Source organism: Patagioenas fasciata, chromosome 5 (genome assembly GCF_037038585.1).
Source record: "Patagioenas fasciata isolate bPatFas1 chromosome 5, bPatFas1.hap1, whole genome shotgun sequence".
NCBI lineage: Eukaryota > Metazoa > Chordata > Aves > Columbiformes > Columbidae > Patagioenas > Patagioenas fasciata.
In genome coordinates, this window is record NC_092524.1 from 33,621,352 (window position 1) to 33,644,980 (window position 23,629).

The 23,629-nt window shown below is 42.1% G+C and overlaps 1 protein-coding gene and 1 pseudogene across 4 annotated transcripts in view; both read left to right on the forward strand.

The window, feature by feature from the left end:
- Positions 1 to 6,847, forward strand: part of COX16 (cytochrome c oxidase assembly factor COX16) — a 50,867-nt gene extending 44,020 nt beyond the window's left edge. For all 4 annotated transcript variants that reach the window (XM_071809278.1, XM_071809279.1, XM_071809280.1 and 1 more), the window contains one exon: positions 6,466 to 6,847. In XM_071809278.1, the coding sequence (XP_071665379.1) occupies positions 6,466 to 6,582 (117 nt within the window). In that variant the 3' untranslated portion in view covers positions 6,583 to 6,847. The remainder of the gene's footprint in view (positions 1 to 6,465) is intronic.
- An 8,015-nt stretch (positions 6,848 to 14,862) lies between these two features.
- LOC136102854 (U2 spliceosomal RNA) lies at positions 14,863 to 14,941 on the forward strand (annotated as a pseudogene).
- The last annotated feature ends 8,688 nt before the right edge of the window (positions 14,942 to 23,629 follow it).

A 23,629-nucleotide genomic window follows, 5' to 3' on the forward strand; every position in this document is an offset into this window, starting at 1 on the left:
ACTTTCAAGTATGCCTAGGCCTAGCAAGATGTTTGAAATACACTGTCTCTGTGGTGCCAGGAGGCTTTTGTGGGCTCCAGACAGGGACGTGCTGTGGAAATCCATTTGCTCTTCCTACCAGCCACAGAACTGTCATTTTTTGCTCTTGCTACTCCTCTGCATTGCAGAAGATCACATATCTCCTTCAGCCAAGCTCACCTTTATATAGCTGAAAAAGATCCTACAGGCATCCCAGAAGTCTGTCCCTGGCCACTCCTCTAGAGGATTGTGCTGCAGTAACTAGGACATAACCTTTACAAAGTTTAATATGATACAAAGTTGGCAAGATCAAGGACTCAAAGTTGCGAAATTCCTTGGTTCCATTAACTTGGCTAGGTCTCCCAAGCTGTGAATTCAGAGAGAAAACTTAATAAGCAGCATTTTTCTTTCTGCTGCACATTAACTATAGCTTGATAAAACTTAATATACAAGGGAAATGAAAACTACTATAAACATACTTCATTGCTTAATTAGAAGTGGAAATTACTAAATTTTGAATGGTTGATCTTGAAGGTGTACTATTGTACTCATGCTATTCTTTATGTAGGATGATTGGAGTTTCATTTTTGCGCAAGAAAAATTGAAGTAAATAGCCCATGCATGAGTTCTCTTGGCTTTAGCCATAGAGCTTGTGAGTAGGTTGGACTGAGAAGTTCATCTTAGGTGATCTGCAGATGTAATCCATAAAAGGCACTGGGTTATCCTCTGAGATTTTTAAGACATTCTTCATTTTAAGAGGGGAAACTGCTTGTCAGTTAGGAGGAAATCATGGCAATCCCTAATTCTTAGATGGAAGTCTATTTGCCTAATATTATTTTCTGTTATTTTAAAAATTCAAGGCTGTGTAATCATGTAGTTTTAACCAAGTGCTATGATTATTTGTTTTATTGAGTAGTGTATATCACTGTAGCATCTTCACACAAAGCCATGAGAGGTCTCTACAAACATTAACTAAACCCTGTGACATCTCTGAGATGGAGTCAAATTCTGTTCTCATTCTTCAAAGTGGCAAAACAATGCACTGACACGTAGATGGTGCAGTTCCTTCGTACACATCTTCTACAACATAGTCAAAGATGTTTCTGTTCTCTCTCCACCCAATTATTCCTTCAGCTCTGCCGGTTCAAGTGTTTGCGTAGCCTTATGCATATGTAGGGTTCATTCATAAATTGTATGTATTTGTTTTCCAAGTCTGCTTCATTTTTCTGATTGGGGCACAGCCCCACATAGTATTGAACTGGCATAGTTAAAGGGAAAATAACCTATAGGGAAAGAGTCTCTTAAACCAGTTCACCATAGGTTAATTGCTTGTGCCATAGATGAATGGTATTTGAACCCACTGAAGTAAGCAAAAAAATCTCTGCTGGTTTCATCATCATGGGTTTTGCCAATCTTCAGCAAAGCCAAAAAGAGAAGCAGCTCTCTGGGTGCTTACATGCAAAGGAAGCCCCATTTATTCCCTTAAAAAAAAGCCTTATCTAGCCATAGCACGCTGCTTGCTGCCTTGCTTGTATACACATTCTCTAGTTGGAAAAAAACCCACTTTTTAATGTGAAGATTAAATCGCTAATCATGAGCTGTTAAATCACAGATTATTAAATCACTAATAACAGATATTAAATTATGTTACAATATAAACAAAGTACTTAAATTTGAGAAAGAACTTCTTCTCAGTGAGGGTAACAGAGCACTGGAACAGGTTACCCAGGGAGGTTGTGGAGTCTCCTTCCCTGGAGACATTCAAAGCCCGCCTGGACACATTCCTGTGCGACCCCACCTAGGCGTTCCTGCTCCAGCAGGGGGATTGGACTAGATGATCTTTTGAGGTCCCTTCCAATCCCAAACATACTGTGATACTGTGATATTAAGAAAATGAGATACCAGAAGGTGGTTCTTGGAAAGAGTTGTAATGGCAAAGTTAAGATTTTCAGTCATGCACAGGGCAGCCTATTGAGTGTTAGCTTTAATTCTGTACCTCTGCTTCTACATGTCATCATAGTGTTCCTCAATATATTTTTTTATGGTCTTCAAGTTAGTTTGACATCCTTGCAAAACCAGACTGGTTTAATGCATTTCTTTCACTGCATCTTTTGGCCATGAGGATGTCCTTCCATGGCTCATCTTTTATTTGCAAATGGGTTTGCTTACTATAATGATGGGAAATAATTGTCTCTGAATTAGAGCAATTTCTTTCTGTGGTGCTCATCACAGAATTTATTGCATCGAGCTGTAAAGTAAACAGGAGTTTTTTTACCCCTCCTTTCACTTGTGGGAAACAGAGACTAAAGCCAAACATTTTTTGCAAGTGATCACAATGAATTAGGTCAACCTGAGCACCAATAACTCTAAATGAATTTCTGCAGATTTCAGTTTATTAATTGTGGCATGAAGACTATCCCACAAGAGTAAAATTCAAACTATTTTTAAAATTTTATTTTGTTTTAAGATTGACAGAGGATTATGACTTTTACTTAATTTCAAGCTAGGCATTTGAACCAACAGTTATGAAGTGAAAGTCTATTTACATGCTGCTTTTTGGTTTGTTTTGGTTTGGTTTGGTTTGGTTTGGTTTTTTTTGTTTGGTTGTGTATTTTTGGTCCTTTTTTTTTTTTTTTTCCACTGTGCCTGTCTGTATAGCTGTGTCTTGGTTTTTGGTGGTGTGGGGTTTGTTTTGTTGTTTTTCTTGAATTTACAGCTTTTGTCAGTCCCGTACTTCTAAGAGGCAGTTTAGCTGATTTAGGAAGTGAATCAGTAGATTTAATGGACTACACTGATCTTACTTTAAACAGCTAATTTTCAATATCCTTTGGGCTATTTGAGACAAGCAGGAAAAGTGATGCTGGTCTGATCCAATTACATTTCATTGTACTCTTGCAATGACTGACTATTTAGTACATTTGAATTGGGAGAAAAATCGTTTTGATTTTTAGACTGCCAGTTTATGTGGATTTCAATTTAGTAAAAGCTAGAAGTGATTTACTGTCTTTAGGTGATGTCTCCATGAAGTTAGGTGAGCAGAGTCCAGGTGGCTAAAAAGAAAATAAAAAAAGAAATAGGACATGGAAAAAACTCAACCAGGTAGAATGGAAGAGGTTAAGTTCATCTGAGGGCAGAACTAGCTGCTTACCTAAATTCTCACTGTAGCTCAGGCAACCTGAAGGAGCTGTGCAACTTTGCAGCTTGTGCTGCACCTAATCAATGGAAGGACTCTCAGTCTGGTCTTATTCTCAGCCCTAAGATTAATTTAAAATGTAGCTACATGCGTGTCTCAGCTCACATCTAATGTAGCCATTTATTCTGGGGTGATACTGTTGTAAGAATTTACATGTCTGTGATCAAGCGAAAAGGTTATGTTTAGTTGTAGGTGAGTTATTGTCATGGTTTAACCCTGGCCAACAACTAAGCACACGCAGCCGCTCACTCCTCCCTGGTGGGAAGGGCGACAGACTCAAAAGAGTAAAAGTGAGGAAACTCGTGGGTCGAGATAAAGACAGTTCAATAGGTAAAGCAAAAGCTGTGCACACAAGCAAAGCAAAACACGGGATTCATTCACTACTTCCCATCAGCAGGTGGGTGTTCAGGCATCTCCAGAAAAGCTGAGCTCCATCACACCTAATGGTTACTTGGGAAGACAAACACCACCACTCCAAATGTCCCCCACTTCCTTCTTCTTCTCCCATAGTGTGCACTGAGCATGATGTCATATGGTGTGGGGTATCCCTTTGGTCAGTTGTGGTCAGCTGTGTCCTTGCCTAGCTTCTGCACCCAGAGCCTACTCACTGGTGAGTGGTGTGAGCAGCGGCAAAGGCCTTGACTCTGTGTAATCACTGCTCAGCAGTGACTAAAATATCCCTGTCTTATCAACACTATTTCCAGCATAAATCCAAAACATAGCCCCTGTGAAGAAAAATACCTTCTCCCAGTCAAAATCAGCACAGTTAAAGACATATGAAAATAGCTATACAGTAGGAAAACATTGCAGAACTGAGATTTTTCTGGTCTACTTTCACTGGTGATACTCCTTCATATGTTTATCCACATGCAACAGGAGTCCTCTGTTCTTTCAAAACTTGATAGTATCAGTTTTGAAAACTGGACTGTCTAATCATGCTGCCTTCTGATAACTGGACCTGTCCCTTGAACTACTAATTTTTTCAGATACTGTCATGTGCCAGTAAAGAGGGTGCTGCTTGAATTGCAGCAAAGTATCCAACACAGTCTTTATACATGACACAAAATGATATCTATAAATATAATGAGAATAAAAAATAAAAATATGATCTATGTGCTTGTTAGAGTCTTTAATTCTTTATATTTTATTTGAGAAAACTTAGCTGAATAGATCTCACCTGTTCTTTAGTTTGAGGCAGTGCTATTCACTGTACATAACCGTTGTTTGTTTTATTCTGTCAGAATATCACAGTGTGTTTTCCAGGTACTTTTATGCTGCCTATTGGAAACTGCCAAAACACTTTCTTGTACTCGTTTGTTTAGATTGTATAGTTTTGAAATATTTCCTGTTTTGGACAAACCTCCTTTCTGAAAAGCCTTTATGAAGTTTCAGGGGCAGATTCGTATGAACTTTTGGTAAAGATCTCCAGTATACACGTCTCTTTTGATAGACTTCTTTACGTAGCCTGTCTTTAGATACTACACATTTTGTTGTATGTATTTTAAATGGTGATTCTTTTTCAGACTTTGGGAGCTGGGTGCCTTTGGGAATAGTTTAGATCTTCACAGTTATGTAGTACCTTTGTGTTTAATAAAATCAGCATGCTTCCCTTCTGGTAAAGCTCAAGGTTATTTTCAGTGTAGTTTCCTTGAAGCTTCCATTAGAATCAGATGTTAAATTCTGAATTTGCGATCAGAGTGAATAATCGCTGCTGCGTGGGATGACGGGTACCTTCCCTTGTTCTCCCTCCTTCCATGTCAACTCAGATCCTTTCCAGTTGAAATGGAGTACCAACTAATCATAAGATGTATAAAGTAGTGAAGACAATTCTTCAGAAAGGCCTATGCCAACTCCACTGTATAAAAAAAATAATTTGCTCCTACCTTGTGCAAGTCTGCTACGTTTGTGCACGTGTTCTTATAGATCTTCTGTTGAATGTTGCCTAATTTATTTTGATATCTGACTAACCTCATTGCAATTTCCTCAATTGTAGAAGTGGCAGAAAACTTTTACATAACATGAACTAATAGCAGCAGGTCTGTTCTGTTAAAGCTGTTGAATTATTCTGCAGCTATTATTCAAGTCCCTCGGTGTTTACCATTGATTTGGGTGATTGATAGTAGGCAAATTAGACCGCAGACTCAGGGCAGGGTTAAGTATTTTCTGGTGCATTTTTACAGCATTTGCTGAGATGAGGCCCTGATCACAGATCGGAGGCTGAAGTCCCATTGCAGTATCATTAATGGTACGCAGTATTGCCCTGGTTAGTGGCACATAGAACAGTGCTGGTTCTGGCAGGGGTGCCAGCCCCCTCCTCAGTCTGCTGTTGTCAGGGCCCTGTTGTGCCTGACATACTGTGCCACAGGCTGCTTGGTGTGAGACTTGAGGTCTCTGTCTGCTGGGAAGGGACTTCTATGTCTCTGCCAGTAGGACTCTGAAGATGCAGAATATGTTTGTGTTCTTCAAATGCAGCACTTAGTAGGTGGGGTCAGGAGGGTGCCTGTTCTCCATTTTTGTGTGCCTCCAAGGCTAGATGAATATCACAGTCATTGGTACTTCTGAGTGAGAATGATAGGAATAGGCAAGGTGGTAATTAAAATGTTGATAATTTTTAAGTATCGGCAGTTCAGGCAGTTATAATAGCATATCTCATGTATGAGACCCATCTGCGAAGGCGGGGTGCAGTAGGCAGCAGAAAGCATTGCGTACCTCACTAAAGTTAAAACCACAGGGATTGAAGGGAATTACACTGTTACTGTCTCTTTGTGTGCTAGATAATGTATCTTTTCTAGTATGCTTTGTATTCCTGCTGACAGGATACATCAGGTCACTAATTACTAATCTTCCGTTTGAGTTGTACCAATGCTTATCACTCCTATTACTTCAGTACCTGGCAGACTTGCAGTTGAAGAACTGATCTGGAAAACAAGGTGAGCAAAGAAAGAAAAAGTGCACATAGGGTATCTTCAGTCGTGTTCAGATGCTACAGTGCTTCCTGTCCTTACGTGTTATTTACCTGTTGGTAAGAAGATGCAGTAATGCCCACCCTAGTCATTTATGTACCTAAATGGATAAGTCCCATTTTTTTTTTTTTTTCCTTCTTGTTGAACTTCTCTTGCAGGGTAGAGGAAAATTCGTCAACCAAGTAGCAATACTGAGTTTCTTGTGCAAACAGAGAACAATTCAGAATAATATGTACTTTAAAATCATGTGGCTGTCAACATGATATTGTCACTTTTGCTGTTTATCTGCAGAAGCTGAAAGGGGCTGACTTGGATAACTGGGAGAACATTAGAGGACCTCGTCTGTGGGAAGATTCCAGGACTGTTCAGCAGCAGCGGCGGGAGGCTGCCCGTCTCAAGAGAGAGTGATTGAGGAAGCCTACTTTGGTGCATCTGCAAAAAAAAATATTCTCAGGCTGGACTGTCTTATATTTTAATCCAGTGTCAGGAACAGACATGGGAGAGGAGATTGCGCTGAGCAATTAATGCCCAGTATACATAAGTAATAACTGTGAGATCAATCTAAAAGGCACTGTATTATATGAAGCTCTTTGTTTGCATCCATTTGCACAGAGTTCCACGGGCTGTATATATGAATTCTCAATTAAAAAATAGCTGATTATTCTACAGAAAATATCTCATTGTTTTTCAATCACTATCTTTCAAAATGGAGATGCTTCAGCAAGGAATAACATTTCAGGAGTAATTTGTCAGTACCAGAAGTTGTTGTCCTAATGAGAACAACAGTGCTGTCATCTAGATGTGTGTGACTGGATAAACGCTGCCTCAGGGAGCCCCATCATAGCGTCAGGCCCTTCAGCTTGGAAGGCGTATCAGCTTTTCAGAACAGTGAGTCCATTTTTGGCTAAATAATATTATTGTGTTTCATTTCCAGAAACTGGGCTGTAGAGGGGCATGTACAGAACGTCAGCTGGTAATTGATCAAAAACCATTCTTTTAGCTGTGGTTAGGTTTTTGTGATCAGTTTATTGATACCTTCATGCAGGCAGGACCTTTAAACTGGAACTTCTCAGTTTAATTTGGAAAAATTCTTCCTCACTGAGAGCTGTGCTGTTTCTCTGTGAGCAAGTATTATAGCAGAATTTTCTTGAACCACAATATAGGACAAAGCTCATCCTACATGTGTTATTACATGCATATTTGTACATGTGCACAGAAATTTTGTCTTTTGTTGAATTTTTCTGGAATTCTTGTCTTTTAACATTGATCTTTGTGTGCTAGGTGTTTGCTGTTAGAGCAAACCATGCTAACTAACATTCAGGACCCTTCTGCTGAGACAGTTCAATGAAGAAGCATCTAGTCAGTTTTTCAAATGAAATGAAGCTTCTGATTAAGGTGTTACAACAGACTTGTAAAACACCTGTTCAGGGAAGTGGAGTAGTAGAGCACAGGTTAACAAACAAAAACAAAAACAAACAAAACCCACAACAATAACTTTTGGCAGGTACAGAAGCTGTACTTTTCGTAAAATGGGGAGAGCTATTTCAGCCATGCACTTGGACAATGGCTTCATGGTTTATGCTGTACTTTTCTTAGCCTTTGAATTGCAAATAATACTTACAAAGGCATGTTGAGAGTCAATTAAAGTCTCTTAAGTTGTCGTGCGTCCTAAAGTAGAAGGTGCTCCAGAAATGTGGAGAATTATAGTTTACAACACTGGCTACTTATTTGAACTATCCTTTTGAAAGCCATGTTACATACTTATCTGTAAGGCACCTGGGGACAACCTTGTTGAATTCTGGAATTGTTATTCTAAGCATCTGTGGCTGAGGGGGTCAGAGGTAAATGAATGCAATTGTCAGTCTGAGACACTGATTGACGTTTTTGCATCCTCTTCGGTAACTGGCATATACCAGTCTGAGGGGAATGAAAACAAGGCTTTAGTGAGAGGTGTGAGGTATTAAGGGGTAAAAGAAAGGACTAAAAAAGCCAGATCTCCTAGTCAGTGTTGCTGAAATTAGAAATAAGGAAGTCTGGCTAGGTGTCTGTGTGTATGTGGACTGAAAAATCAGTTTCAAAATCCCTATTTTGACAATAAGGGAGAAAGTGTTTATCTCTCAAAGAAATTGCAGTGAGGTTGGTCTGTGAGAACGTCAGCAGGACACAGAAGTGGAGGCACTCTGGGGCACTCGTGTGCAGGGACAGGGAGAGCTCAGGTTGGCACCAGTGGGTGTCCACCGGGATGGTTCCCGGCAGCAGACGTCTGCAGCCCAAGCTGCTCACCGGATCTTTGGATGAGATCAGCCCTGTGGATGCTGCTTATTGAGCATGTTTCTCCTACAGTACTTGGAATTTGCAGACTCATCAATGACCCAAAAGAGAAAATGCTCAGTATCTTAAGTTCAGCTGTAATGAAGATGGAGAGACTTAGTGAAAGCTGCGGCTAGTGTGATCCAAAAACATTTTCAAAACCTGCTCAATAGCATAGCATTTGAATTTCAAACTCCTAAATACATCTGGATGAGCAGCTGGGTATTAAAAACCTTTACAATCAAGATGCAGAGAACAATCTTGCCAATAGTGATCCTCCAATGTCTTCAGAGTTGCTCCAGCTACCCAAAAAAGGTAGGTTATGGTGTAATAAGAGTGAGTGATGGGAGTTTTAGACCAGAATATAGAATGCAAAAAGTTCTGAAAAACAACTTAGACACACCCCATCATCTGTTGGGGACTAGTCCCAAAAAGCAGAGGGAGAAATCCGTTTCATCACAGAGAAGTAGCAACTTGGATTGATTTACAGTTGACTGTTCATTGGATGTTTTACATGGATACTTTTTGTTTAACAGTATGTGCATGTGTATAGGTGAAACTTAAAACACTAGGTTTCACATTCTGAAACAACCACTTGTACTTCTTGATGATCTTATATTTGCTCTGAGTTGCTATCTTTGAATTTCCAGCACAAGTCCAGGGCAAGTTTTATTTTTATAACTTGCATTTTCCAGAGGCTTTTCTTTCTGCAAGAAATGGGAAAGCCTAATATTGTCCTTTGCTACTAACTACTTTATGTCCACTGGAAAAAAAATAATAAAGAATCAGAGAAGAGAATAATCTGAAGTCTTAGGGAAAGCAGAATAACTATTTTTACATGAAGATGGTCAAAGAAATTTCCATAAACTTTTGTGGTTAGAAAGGCTGCTTTCTGTCAGTGTGTTCAGTAGAAAACCTCTTTTCATCCTTCAGTGGATTAAGGTTCAAAAAATTTCCAGTCTATTTTAGCCTAGCTAACTAGAAGGTTTTAATCAAAGGAAGGTCATTGCTCACTGTTAGACCTTCTTTTCCTACAAGGACTTGCAGCCAGACCCAGCCAACACACAAATAGTCTCTAGACTTAGAAACAAAAACTCCATGCAGATGTTTTTCTTAAACTTGTGCTCACCCCAGGAACCCAAAGCCGTCTTTCATACCACTGGAACCAGAATCACCATATTTTCTTGTAGAACATGTGCTTTAACTGCATGTTTAACAGTCTTGCTTAACACAGACGGACAATTAAAGTTTTACCCTCGCGATCTCTGTGCTGCTTGGGAGATGTGTTAAAATTAAATTCAACCAAAGTAGTAGCAGGTAATGCTTCAAAAAGGACATGTAAAATACAGCTACGCATTGCAAATGTGAAAAGAAGTATAGGTGTCTTACTCACAGGTCATTTGAGAAAGAAAAAATAATCTGAAAACCAGGAACAGGGGAGTACCGTGTGTTGCCAATGCCTCTGCAGAAGACATTTAGGCCCCTTCACCCAGCATATTTGCAGTCTGGCTTGATGTGCTTCTGTTGATGGAAGAAATGGCTGTACTTATTTAGGGTGTCTGGTTCAAGGTAGTTGATGAGACCCTTGATGTTCAATACCCGCTTCATTGTGCGAGGTCAGAACCAAATCCCTTATGGCAGGGGTGTCAAACTCATTTCCATCGGAGCCATGTCAGCCTCTCAGTTGCCTTCAAAGGGCTGACTGTAATCTTAGGACTGTATGAATGTAGGAGTAGTTACATTTATACAGTCTTAAAATTACATTCGGCCCCTTGAAGGCAAGCAAGAGGCTGACGTGGCCCCGATGGAAATGAGTTTGACACCCCTGCATTATGGTGTCAACCTCCAGGAGGCCCCGGGGGCTCCCAGAAATCTGGCTGCATCCCAGGTGGGACCAGGGGCAAACCCATCTCTACCCAACAAACCCATTCTCCCTCCTCTTTCTGTCCTTTTTCCAGTGTTCCCCCTAAAAAGTAACAACCCAGTCTCTGAGCTGCTCTTTTCTGGTGGAGCTGGGTGTAAAATGTCGCCCTTTTTTTTTTTTTTAAACATTCGCTGTCTACCAAGAAATGAAGAATAGTGGTTTCTAAATTAATTTGAAGGTGTCCTGTAAAGTGTAAGCTCAGAAACACAGAGCCAGTATTATATCCCTGTAAGTGTTGCACCCAGCATACACTGGGTCCTTTTTTATCTTTAGATACACAATGCTGTGCTCTCTATTTTATGTACAAAGGAAATTAAATGTACTTTTTTCTTTAAAAGATGAAATCTTTATCCATCACCAGCTGTCAGTTCCTAATAATGTTGCCCAGAGAAGTGTTATCTGTGATTTAGTGGACTATCTTTTGTTGAACAGAGGACAGCAGAATAAAATTTCAGCTTAATATAGCTCTTTTCCTACTCCTTCTGAATAAACAGAGGAAAAGAGGAGAGCAAGAGCGAGAATCTTGGGTTCCAGGCTCAAGGTTCTTTTTTTTTTTTTTTTTTTGCAATACTTAGGGCATTTTAAGAAAGAAAAAAAAAAGTGAAAAAAGGAAATAAGAGAGAAGAAATACGGAAAGAAAAAAGCTTACAGACAAAAATAGTAGGAGAAAACAGAGTGTTCTTTCTGACTGGTCCCTCTGGATAGAACAGGAAGGAAAATTGTTTCTGACTCAGGAAAAACTTTTGAGCTCAAAAAATACTTTTCTCAAGTCAGAATGAAAAGTCAAGTCTGATATTTTGCAAGCTAGCAGTTTTAGGAATACTTCTATTTGGGAGAACGGCAATGTTTTGTTTTGCTTTTCATGTTTCTTCCATTCTTGATTCTTTTTCCTCAGGTAGCTTAACTCTGGAAATGAAAACCCACTGCTGATCTTGAAAAGGTGTTTTTCATGTAAAAGACTGTCAGCACAAAATATTTCAACAGTTTCCAAAACTTTTCACGAAAACTGTGCTCAATAAGAGTAGATCCTTCTCAACTAACAGGTTGCAAAATGTCAATCAACTAGTTTAAAAGTAAATATATATACATAGTAGATCTTTTGTCAGCTGTACCAGTCGGTTTCTTCGTTAATTGGTGAGCGCTGATCCCGCTGGCTGGCAAGTGTGTGACTGCAGACCAGCGTTCTCTCCACCGGGTGTGCGCACCTGCATTTGGAAAGTTGCATGTTTGCAATTTACAGAGGATTTTGCTATTCATCAGCTCCTAAGAGAAGACCCACTCCTTACTGCATCCAGTATTCTGCTATCTCAGGTAATGCCATTGTAACTGATGAAGTTGCCCCTAAATACTAGTTCCTCTTCCTCCCTGCTTTCGCCAGTACTACAACCTAAGTTTATTTCTGTTTAGTTCATATTAAATAGTATAATTTTTTAAGGTATTCAGACAGCACGTTCATATGTCATAACAAGAAGAAACTAAACATTTATCCCAGTCTAAAAAAAAGGCGTCACCCCTGGTTAAGTGCCAGGTCTAGGGTTTTCATCATTTTAAGTTACCTGCCTACGTAACTCCAATCCTGCTCGCGTTCATGCATATTTTAAGTGAGTAGAGTCCATCCCATTTTGGAGACATGTATTACCATTACTTGGCTATCCACCTCACTGCACATGCTTTTTTGACTTGCAAACATCCTGACTGGGCTGCAGATGTGGTTAAACGTGTATTTTCAGTACAGAAGTCTGAGATTGCACGTTTCTTGTAACAGGCCTTTTGAGCTGTGTGCTCCCTGAGAAGTGCAAACATCCTTATCGGCTCCGCTGGAATAACAGCCAACAAAATCTTACATTTTATTTTTATCATTCTTTAAATCAAGATGAACTTGGATGCAGTTTGACCAAATTTTTAAAAGCTCACCCTGGCCCTAATTTGTTTTTTTTTTGTGAAGGTTTAAAAGTGAATTGTGACAGTGTTTTATGGCTTGACTTAGGGAAGCCATTGCAGAGGAACAGCTGAGAATATTCACAGTATGTTTCAGTTTAACTAAAAACCACCATATTTTAAATAATGAGAAATTTTAATGTCTTAAATGCTTGTTTGAATGTCTGCTGTAGTGTATCTTTCATGACCAGCATAGAACATGTCCTTTTTTTTAAGTGGACTGAGGTTTCTGACTAATGCAGGTTATTCAGACTTTGCAAGAAAAGGCTGTGTATGGAAACCTGTACTTTGACAGACCCAGTTGGCTGGTCAGTGATTCTGAATACAAATAGGAGAAGGAGACTTTTATCTCTTATCTTTCATCTATTCAAGAAGATTTCTTACCCCTCTTATGAATTATTCACAACAGAAATTAAAAATTGAATGGTCTTTGTCCCTCGAAGCTACACAGGGTTGTGCAATGTTATCTGACAGGTCCATTTTTCTAACACATGCTGCAGATATAATTTCCTGGCAAAGCCAGATTTGTACATTGCTACCTTAGGCTGACCTCACTAACTTGATAGTATATTCTGCATGTAATATCATATCATACATGGGTCTCCCAGTTATTTTTCTCTGAAGTGCCTGTTGTTTTTCCCACATGTCCTCTGCTAGCAGAAGGATGCACAAGATGTTCTACAGCTCTTTGAGATTAAAAACATCAATGCTTCTTCTCCCAGAAAGGATATTTTCTTACATATATATATATATATTTTTTAGGTTCTGTTGCTGGCAAACACTGGCCACTTTAACTGCCACATATTCTGTACAGTCTTTTTGCATTTCCCTTTCTGTGTGTTCAGGTAATGCCAAGAAAACAGCGGGAGAGCAGGTGTTCGTTCTCTTCTGTGCTCTCTGGCCAGAGATTCCGCGATCTAGGAACTCCTGCAGCAGTTGGCCAAGGTATTTCTGTGGCTCATTCTTTTGTCCTTGAAGAAGTTTCTTTTACTCTCGGAAGATTCACCACTGTCTCCTTTCTTTGCGTGAAGAGGTGTAGAAGAAAGATCGGAAATTTGGAAGATCCCTAATACCTTTAGGTCTCTTGTGTGTTGCCTGTGACCGTTAAAGCTGTTTTGTAGTGGGTGTGCATTATGTATCAAATATATATATAGGTAGCTATACACACACATATTCAGACAGCCCCAAAGACTGCATTGCCCTTTCTGTGCACGCACAATGGAGAGCTGGAGCACAGCATCCCTTTGCAGTCTCTGTCCTGCTGAGGAATCACCCCTGAGGGATGAAGATGGTTTCCGCAGCAGGAACTGGCTTTGTGCGGTGATTGCCTGCCCAGGTTACAGAGAAGATAATTCCTCTTCCCACCGACATACATGGTAGTTCTGTAGAAGTCAAGTGTCCAGGCAAATATTAACATCAAGGCATATGCTGACAGTGACCACCTCATTCAAAAGCAGATGTCTACCAAGGTGGGTGTTGAGTTATGGTCTACCGCTTCTTCCCTTTCACTGATCTTGGAAGGCCCTTAGATGATGAGTTTTGATTACTTTGCATTTATAAGGTGAGCTTTGGGCGAGCTGGGTCCCAAGAAGTCTCGTTTAGTATGCAGTCTGGGGAACTCCATTTTTGGCATTCATGGAAATTGAGACAAAACCTTTGGGTGGATGCTTGCAAAAACAGCGAGGGCCTGTGTTCTTCTGCGAGTGCCCTCAAGCTTCTCCCCCTACACCCTCTGGGACAGGGTTACAGGCTCTGAATTAGTTTGAAAATTAGGGCAGCTTTGATATTTCCATAATTTTTTAATTTATTATGCTTTCTCTTGAAAAGCTGCTGAATTTCCTGACAGCTTATAGAAAGACTATCCCAGTAAATTCTTATTACAAAGATCAGCAAATATCTTGTTCTGTCACACCAGTATTTAGATAGAAATTGCAATCCCAGCATTGCCCACTACAGAGGTAATGTGTCTAAGCTACCTTTCTGACAAGGGGAATCACGCCACAGATAAGGGGAAGTCATGCTATAGGCTTTCTTGGGTGGGACTGAATGCAGTCCTGTCTGCTGCATGAAATAAGCTAAGTGAACACATATTTTCTACTTCAAATGCAAAGTTTTGCTTAGACCATCCTTCAGCCAAAGCTCGTGTTTATGGGCAATAAGGTCAGAGAATCCATAGTCTTCTCCAAGTCAACAGGGAGGAATAAAAAGATATTTTCTGCCATTAAAGATAACCTTGTGTACAGCAAGGGCAGGAACAGTGTGTCAGCAAACTGGCCCTGTGAGACTATTTTATTGATGCTGCTTCGGGTTTCTTGTAACATGCAAAACAGCATTATTATTACAATAGAGAACTGGCACAGACCTTTCAGGATTATGTATTAAGAGCAGCAAGTCAAACACCATCTGCCTAATGTGATAAATTCTAAGTATTATTCCAAAGAGGTTTGCCCAGATCTCCTCAGCAGAATGCATAGAGGCAGCTGCCAGTTGCTTTTATCCTCAGTCCCCTTCCCATTATTGCTTCTTGGCCTTTTGGCTAAGATCAAGTGTAGTATCAGTTGAAGTCTTGGCATGTCCTCTCTTCAGGGACTCTCTCCTGCCCTGGCAGCAGGCTGAGCTCAGTGACCTCCTAGATTTTTTCCATCTGTAACTACTATTATTCCTACTCTTTAAGAGACCTGGCAGCTTTTAGAAGTCAAGTCCCCTTTAACATGCCTTGCAAGTACAGCTGAGATGCATTGGCCTGATTTATTTCTGTTCCAAAAAGCAGGTGGGCTTCTGCTTTCTAGAGTGGGAGGAACTGCAGTGCAGGGTTTGGTTCTCTTCTGCTGAAGGCCAACAAGAATCAGTTATCTGTAACAGGAGATTCTTTCCTTATCATAATTACTTTGATGCTTAGAGGAAATATAAACCAAAAATTTTTAGAAGATAACACGGGTAACTCCTCTGAGAGTTTTGTACCCCTACATTGATGGGACCAGGCAAAAAAAGCCATGTTTTACATAGGAAGACCTTAAAATACTGTAATGATATGTCCATATTTTCCTAGTTTTAGTAGCTGTAAGCTTCCTGAATCCAAAACTAAGTATCCACAAAGGGTACTGTAATTGCCAGCCAGACTTAGTGGCTGAAGACCGTACCTGATCATGGCTTTTGTACATGTATCTCTTAATTTGCAATGAAAAAGAGTTTGGGCAGTCAGAATGGGGGGAAGCGGGGAAATGTTGATGCCGCAAATAAAAACTTTCGGATGCTATTTTATCTGGGACTTTGCTGAGACGCTGTTTTTTTCCATGCCTTGACTTCCTGAGCTGTGACCCATTCAATCTATTGTGAGAGGAGATGGCTGCCTCTGTTAGAAGCTGTGACATAATGCAGGTGTCATGTCCCTTCCATTCCCATTTGGTTTTCATCCTGATGCAACTGCAAGAGTCGAACCCCCAGGTTAGGAGCTCTCCACTAGCTGATTTTAGCCAGAGATCTGTGCATGGTTTTCTGGCAAATTCTTTACAGAGCAACCCCTGGTTTGCTTTCTAGCTCAGGGATTATATGGAACAGTTGCATCAGCATAATTATATGATGCATGGTGGTTTTGGGGTTTTTTTTCTTGCCAAAGTCACTTATGGAACTGGAAATCATATGTATTATCTCTGGAAGAGACCATAAAGTGATATAGTGGAACCTCATAAGTAACTCAAATAAAGGAATTTCACTTCAGCATTCCTACACTAAATCCAGTAACTACAGGGCATCTTCCAGTCTTTGTGCTGGCAGAGGTCACTTAAAAACTCCACCCTTGTCTCTGCAGCTGCCCTTTGTAGAGGAGGTACACGGAAGATGTTGTGAATTTGCCTTCCACCTAGGAGGACTGGCCAAGTACTCTCCAAAACCACTTTTAGGGCAACACCAGCCAGCTCTACATCCTTTGGCGCAGGAAGGGATATAGGAAACTTCTGCTGTAGGAAACCTCTGGTTGGCTTTTGTGGGAAAACAGCAATGTCTTCCAAAGTCTCCCAGCTGAGTCTTGTCTCAAAGATTTGTCTGATCTAATGACACAAGTTGTGGGAGGCCAGGTTTTGTTCACTGTCTCTTGCTGCTATTTTTGGGATGTGACTTTTCTATTTTGGTTGGCTGGGCGTGGAGGGAGTGTTGCTATGCTGTAGGGAACACTGCAATTAGATTCACTCAAAACAATCATGATTAATAATTATGACTGTTTTGTTACTAAAAAAGGAGAAGGTAGAAATAAATAATAAACCACAGTTGCTTTGAAGGCAAACTCTGTGTCTCTTTGAAGAGCTTTGAACAGACCTAGGAGCCTTTGGGGTCTCCTTAGGGGACAGCAAAGCCCCCATTTCCATAGGTGGCCGTGAGCCTTGCTCCTGTGTGAGTAATCCAGTGTGTTCCCTGATTGAAGAACTGCATTTACTAGTTGGTGACTCTTGTCTGGTAAATCCCAGATAACTGCAGCAGCTGGGCAAATCTAAACAGTGTTCCAAATAATTAGTGAAAGTATTTGAATCAATAATGGCAGGGAAGCCACTGAAACAGCCTTCCTGAAACAAATGAGTGAATAAACATTGAAAATTTTTGGTCCAAGCAAAATCTGTTTACTGAGGATAGCTTCTTTCTCCCTGTGAGTACATGGCCCCAGGCCTGCGATGTCTAGCAGAAGCTGTTACTACCTGAAATCACACTTCATTATCCCATTAGAAGCTGAACTAGAAGAGTGTCACGTTGGCTGCTGGCCCCGTTTTCCAGCCTCTTGCTCCTCCTGATGTTGCGGTGCTTTGCATGGCTGCTGCCTGGCTGAAGTGAGGATCGGTGGGCAGGGTGCTGCTGGATGCTTCGTGGAAGAAAAGCATCTGTTTTCTTCAAGTTGCTGTAGAAATGGAATATACCATGTAGTCAGGGCCTGGCAGCGTTGCTGTCAGTCTCTTTTGCGCGCTGCAGGTCAGTGCCTCAGTCCTGGCAGCAGCTCTGCAGGATGTCTTCGGAGCTTTTGGAAACTCTCTTAGCATATATCTATGTGTACACATGTATATGTATACTTATAAAATATATATTCAGTTCGCTTTTGACTTTGTTTCACCTCTTTCAGTTGGTCCAAGAACATGTGAAAGTATCTTTAAGTTAATCTCCTAAAAAGTGATGAATTCTTAATATTCCTAATACTGGAGCGTTTCACAGGATCTGTGGCTTGAGGTAAAATTCTCCAAGAACAAAGATCTTGTGTCAGGCTAATGTGCCCTGGTTTTAGATGAAAACCACCATGTTGTTGGTTTTTCTTCCCTTTTGATCCTCCGTTGTTGAGATTTGTTGCTTGCCATTTATAGCATTTGCAACCTGCAATTAAGGCTTCTATTTTGAATACCTAACGCATAAGCAGGAATTACCATAACTTAGTATTTGGATATGTTTTTCAAACCATAGCAGAAAAATGAAATGTTTCAGATGTGAGGTAAAAGCATTTAAAGCTAGAGAAAGATTGTAGTGATTTAATGTTATAAGAATAAACTGTAATTTTATTAAATACTTTCCCATAAATTTGAAGAGCTCCCCTGCATGAAGTCTGTCTGGTATCATTCACAGGCTGGTTTTGTTGTTGTTGTGCTGGTAGTGGGTTTTTTTGTTTGTTGTTTGTTGTTGGTTTTGTTGTTTGGTTTTTTTTTTAGCAGAATTACAAGTACCTCGAGCATTTAGAGCAAGAAAAGTCTAACTTTTTTTATTTATTAACCCTGTTAACTAAAATCTCCTGGTTTTAAATGCTAAACTGGCTTTGTGAAGTAGGGACTGATTGGACATTCATCTCTGGTCTGCAATAAGCATTGGAGCTCCTGATCTGTGCATCCATGAGCTGTGTCCCCTGGAAGGACAACTTACCCAGGCTGTGCCCTGGTCCTCAGGGCCCCCCAGGAGCGGCAGGCAGTCGGCAGGGATTGCGTGGTGCCTGTCTGCTGGGAGGTCCTGTTTTGGGGACCATCTGTCTGCTACATCTTTGCTGAACCCCAGCTCTGTGTATCTGCTGTATACTCAATCTCATAGCAAGGAAGGGGCTGTGAGGACATCAGAGAATAGCCAAGGTGGCCAACAGCATGGGACATTTGGGCATTAGCCCAGGCTAGACCTTTAAGCATAATGAAGGGTTGGCAGGTTGAAGGATGAGCAGGAGAAAGCCTTCCCTTGGGCTGGGCTGAGGGAGGGCTGGCTGATGGTCATCCAAAGAGCTCAAATGGTCTCTAAGTTCGAGCTTTGGTACAAAGGAAGGAGATAATGAAAAGAAAGAAATGGTCTTGTCACCCCGAATGCCTTTCAGATTAAATAATTCTTTTTTGGCTAACAGGAAAGCTGGAAATTCTGTTCCACCAGAGATGGGGGAGTGGAATGAAAGCCCATGTGTATTTTTAGCATGCCTTGTAATCATGTCACCTTTTGAAATGAAAGCATCAGTGCATCAGAGCAGAGAAACTGGGGAGAGGACATGTTCTACCAAGGGAAATGTCATGCTCAGAGTGGATTGACTGAGTCACACACTGACTGAGCGATATTGGCGCTGGCCAGGGCAGACCCATCTCCATCCTGCTGCACGTGTCTTCCCCCTCCCAGCTCCTCAGTGTTATTTGGCTTCCTCCTTCGTGCATCTCTCCTGGTCATCTCCTCACGCATCTCTCCCCAAGTGATTCTACCCTTCAAACTATATCCAGCTGGAATAAAACCCAGCACATGCAGGATGCTTTGGCATGTTCAGCCAGAGTCCTGCCCAGAGGTCAGGCAGCCCTGGTAAGGTGACATTGTGTGCCTTAATGGAAGCTACTTACCAATGCCTTTTTCTTTTCTCTTTTTGCCTAAAAAGAAAGCAGATCTAACACAAGGAAAAGAGGAGGGCATCTGTTCAACAATGAGTGTTTATTTGCTGTTCACCTCTGAAATGCCAATGAGCATTTGTGCTGTCTAGTTTGAACTGACTATTGGCCTTGGAGAAATTACTGATGCTGCTCTTGAAAGAAATTGTCCCTGTCTTTCTAAGGAGGTAGAAAAGGTCTGTCACAGCCTCCCTCTGAAATCATGGATAGATCATGTCATTGCTCTGCTACATCCAGGAAAAGGGAATAATTCCCTGTTGTTCCCACCCTTTGCCTAGCCTTCATAGGCTGGTAAGGGAAAAACTAGTTTATCTGCACTTACACAATAGCCAGAGCAGTGATCCTCTGCAGTGGATAAATCCCTTGGCGCTGCTAGCATGGAGCTCAGGCCATCAGAGGTCACTTGTAGCTGTCACCCTGTGCCCCCTGGCCCAGCTCTGGCAGGGGCAGGCAGGCACCAGCTGTGAGAACTGGAGGAGTGGTTTGCACTGATTGTGCAGCATGTTATTCAGCACAGAGTGGGATGTTTTCACCCCTGGAAGGTAGAGAAGCAGGAAGGATACAACCGCCTGAGGAGGGCTGACTGTGGCATGCCAGGCCATCCACTGCAGCTCTCTGTGCCTTGGTGAAGGTGCCACCTGTAGCTCAGGTGACCTTCCTTACTAAACAAGGCAGATGTGCAGTTAGTGCTGTAATCCCTTAAACAGGTCCTGTTTTCCCAGAGCCTCCTTTATGTGCCTGAGAGTGACAGACAACCCTCATCTCTTTCCCCTTCCTCTCTCCACTTCCTCCCTTGAGCATTATATTAAATCCATTCTACTGGCACCAACAGTGTGACGTTTCTTCAGTGTGCTGAGACTTTGGTCTCATGTTTACACTACCTCCTGCTGCATGACAGCCACCTGTAAAATTGTTTAAGCCATGGTGCTGGCTTTCTCCTCTCTCTTGTGTATTTTCACTGTATACACAGTTTCTTGACTTGACTGGAGGCAGAAATTGAGAAGTTAACTCTAAGAGCATGGGGGCTGCCTCTGAGAGCAGCGAGCCCACAAGTAGGGGGGCAAGCTAACACCGGTGGAGGGAGCTGACCTGGGCTGGAAGGGAGCCAGGTCCTGCAGCTCCCGAGACAGGACATGTGCTCTACCCCTGTCTGCCAGGACACAGTGACACTCGGTCAGCACCTGGGCAGGGAGGCAGGTTCAGAGACAGCCACAGGCAGGCTGCCTGCCCAGCATTCCTTGGCATTTTTTTCCAGCCTGATCAGGGATGAGGAAATTTTTTTGCCAGGCAACAGACCTATCAAAAGGCATAGATCTCCTCCCCTTTCCCCCTTCTCTTTTCGTCTTACCTGGTCGCTAATTATGACAATTTCCATTTGCACAGCACTCACCTAAGGATCTCCAGTTATTTTTCTAAAGGTAGAGATCTATTTTTGACTGAAATTTTATAGATGGTGAAACTAAGAAGTAGATAGGTTTGTGCAACAAACTCCTTGCAGCACAGCTGTGCCGGGGTGAGAAGAGGTGAGCTGGGTGGCTGCTGCAGCCGTGCTGGCAGACGGAGAGGTGCAGAGTTGCCTGGGAGGCTTTAGGGCTGCCTGCTGCAGCGTGTGGATGGGGCTGGGCAGCCTTCTCAGCCTGCATCTGTCCCCCCATCTAGTCTTCATCTCATAAAAGTGAGTTATCCTCATCCAGAGTTGTGTTTTAGGTGACATGGGATTGTCATGCAAATTTGGTGGCTTTGTCGTCCACTTGTGTGCACACTGGTATGGCACCTTGCTAAAGCATCCCCAGTGCCACCCGAGCAAGGCCTCTCCAGCTCCCCAGCGAGTCTTGGCAGAGTTAGGGAGCAGCCTTGGGTACACGTAATCATTTGCTGTAGGAGCTTACCCATCAGTTAAAGTGGAATTACATGCTTAACTTACTGAATTACTCCAGGCTTTGCTTAAGTATGTAATTAAGAATTATGTACCCAAAGATAACCATTGGTAGGGCTGGGTCTTGCTGTCCTGCTTCCATTTCTCTACCAACACAAGAAAATTACTTGTTCTGCCCAGGTAATGTTTCCAGCTGCTGGGATCAGAGGTAATGGAGACAGGAGGACAGACAGAGCATACAGACCCATAGAAACACCTCACTGCTCTGGAAAGCCATCTCAAAATATGGAAGCATTTCAGAGGTCCAAATATAGCTGGAGAAGGTTATTTAAATGTTGCAAAGGGCAAAATGCTGGCTGTCCTTCAACTCCAAGCCTTTCTTCAAGGGATCTTTCCCTCTGTGGGTGGGTTGGGAAGAAGCTGGCCATGGTTGTCCTCAGCTCAGCCACTGACAGGGCTGTGTCCCAGAATCATCACCTGGCCAAGGACTGCTTGGTGTCTAGCAAGCTCAGCTTTGCAGACCAAAGCCCTCGCGTGCCTCCCCTGCCAGTGGTTTCTCCAAATTGCTATCAGTTCCCAGGGGGACAGCACTGAGGCAATGCAAGCTGCCGCTCCCTTATGCTTAAACCAGTACTGAAGGCTACAAACAAAGAGGGTGGCCACCATGACCACAGCCTTCCACTGGAGACACCCATCTACAGAACAAGGCCAGTAAGTTCATTTTGCTCAGATATCCAGGCTGCAGCAGGCAGGGAGCTCCTCAGCAGGAACAAGTCTGAACTGAAAATGACTGCAGGTCATGCCCGATGTCCATCAGCTCCTGGATGTCGGTGTCTTCCCAAGTGGCGCTTTTCAGAGGGAGAGGTCCCTTAGTCCGCATGTGATTTTGGAAAACTTTGGCTACAGCAAGAGAGCAGCCAGAGGAAAAATGCGTTTCCTCCTAAGGAGTGCTGTGTAACTAGGACATTGGGGACATCTGCCGCTGCCCTTTCTTGTCACCCCGTCTTTCTCATTATGTCTACATGACCCATATTTTTAAAGATGTGAAACACAGGTTAAGGAGCTAAAACCCATTTGGTGTTTGTGTGATATTTAAATAGAAAAGAAAGGTTTGGGGGCAATTTATCCTTTTCTTCTAATCATTTACACTGCCTTTTCAGGGCCAATTTGCCAAAGCTCAGAGAAGGTGTGCACTTTTTTTTTTTTCTTTTTGCCCCCTTTTTTTTCCATAGGGCTGTTGTTCTGTGCTCCTTTCTTCCTTGCTCAAACTGGGCCTGGCCCTTTGTGGTGCCTCTTGCACCTCCATCTCCCCCTTTGGGCTCAGTGAGGTGTCATCGCAGGTGGCGTGTGGTGGTAGGCCAGCACCACTGCATGGACCCATTCCTGTGGGCAGCTCTTCCTCTGCCCACCTCGCAGTGGCAAAAAGATGTGAAACTACCTGAGCAGAGCTGTAAGAGATGGTTCCTTGTGCACATGTTGTGCGATCAAATAACAAGGGTCATTCAAGAGTCCTCTCTTCTGACATTGGCATCCTCACAAAATCTTGGAAGAGAGCTGTACCTCCCCCAGGCTATTTTACACAAGACACACCATCTAAACACATTGAGTGATACCTGTCACAGGCCCAAAACTTCTGTTTAAAATAGTTCAGTAGATTTGTTAAAAATATTAGATATTAGTTTTAAAATCTGAAGTTAGCAAAAGCTAGTCATGTTCCAGAACACGTTGTAGCAGTGGCTGATTGCTCCCACAACTCAATATTTCAGGCCTGACTCTATCCAGTTCATGGCTCCTACCAAAATTCACTTGTCTGTGCAGGTACTTCCAGATCTAAAATCCTATGGTGTCCTAAGAGCCTTCTCCTAACCAAGTCCATTGACGTTGACTTCCCTTTATCTGCAGAGACTTATCCACTAGTGATATTTGGATGTTGCCCTCTTCAGCGCCTGTCCTAAAGTGGGTGGCAAGATTATGGCTAATGAAATGTTTGCTGTGCTCATCCAGACCCTTTCATTTCTATGGTGGATAGAGTGACTCTGGTGGTTTGTGTCATTTTACAAAGATACTTGGAGGCGATGAACTGTATCGTGGCTGGTACATACCTTTGCTTTCTGCATTAATGAACTGTTCGTGGTTTATTTTCTTTCCAGTAAAGTGCAAACCAGCTTGGACAATAATTTAATGGTGTTACCTACAGTATGTTTAGTATTTAAGGAGAAGCAAGCCACTTATGAGGAAGGACACCTCTGGAGTGGGTGCTTGCTCCAGCCTGAACTGGAATGGAAGATCCCTGGCCCACAAAATGAGCACTACCTTCAGTGCCCTTAGGCTAATCTGGCTGTCACAGTAAACCTGAAAATGCTGTTTCCACTATTCAGAGGATTGCCCACTCACATTGAGTAATTTCCATTTACTTATTTTCACTCCAGAGACCCCTGAGACAAACATTGTGTCACTTCAGTGTTATTGTTCAATTCATCCTGTGCACTCAGTTCAGTTTTCCACAGCTTTTAGCAGCTCTGTAGTTTGAACACAGCTTTATCC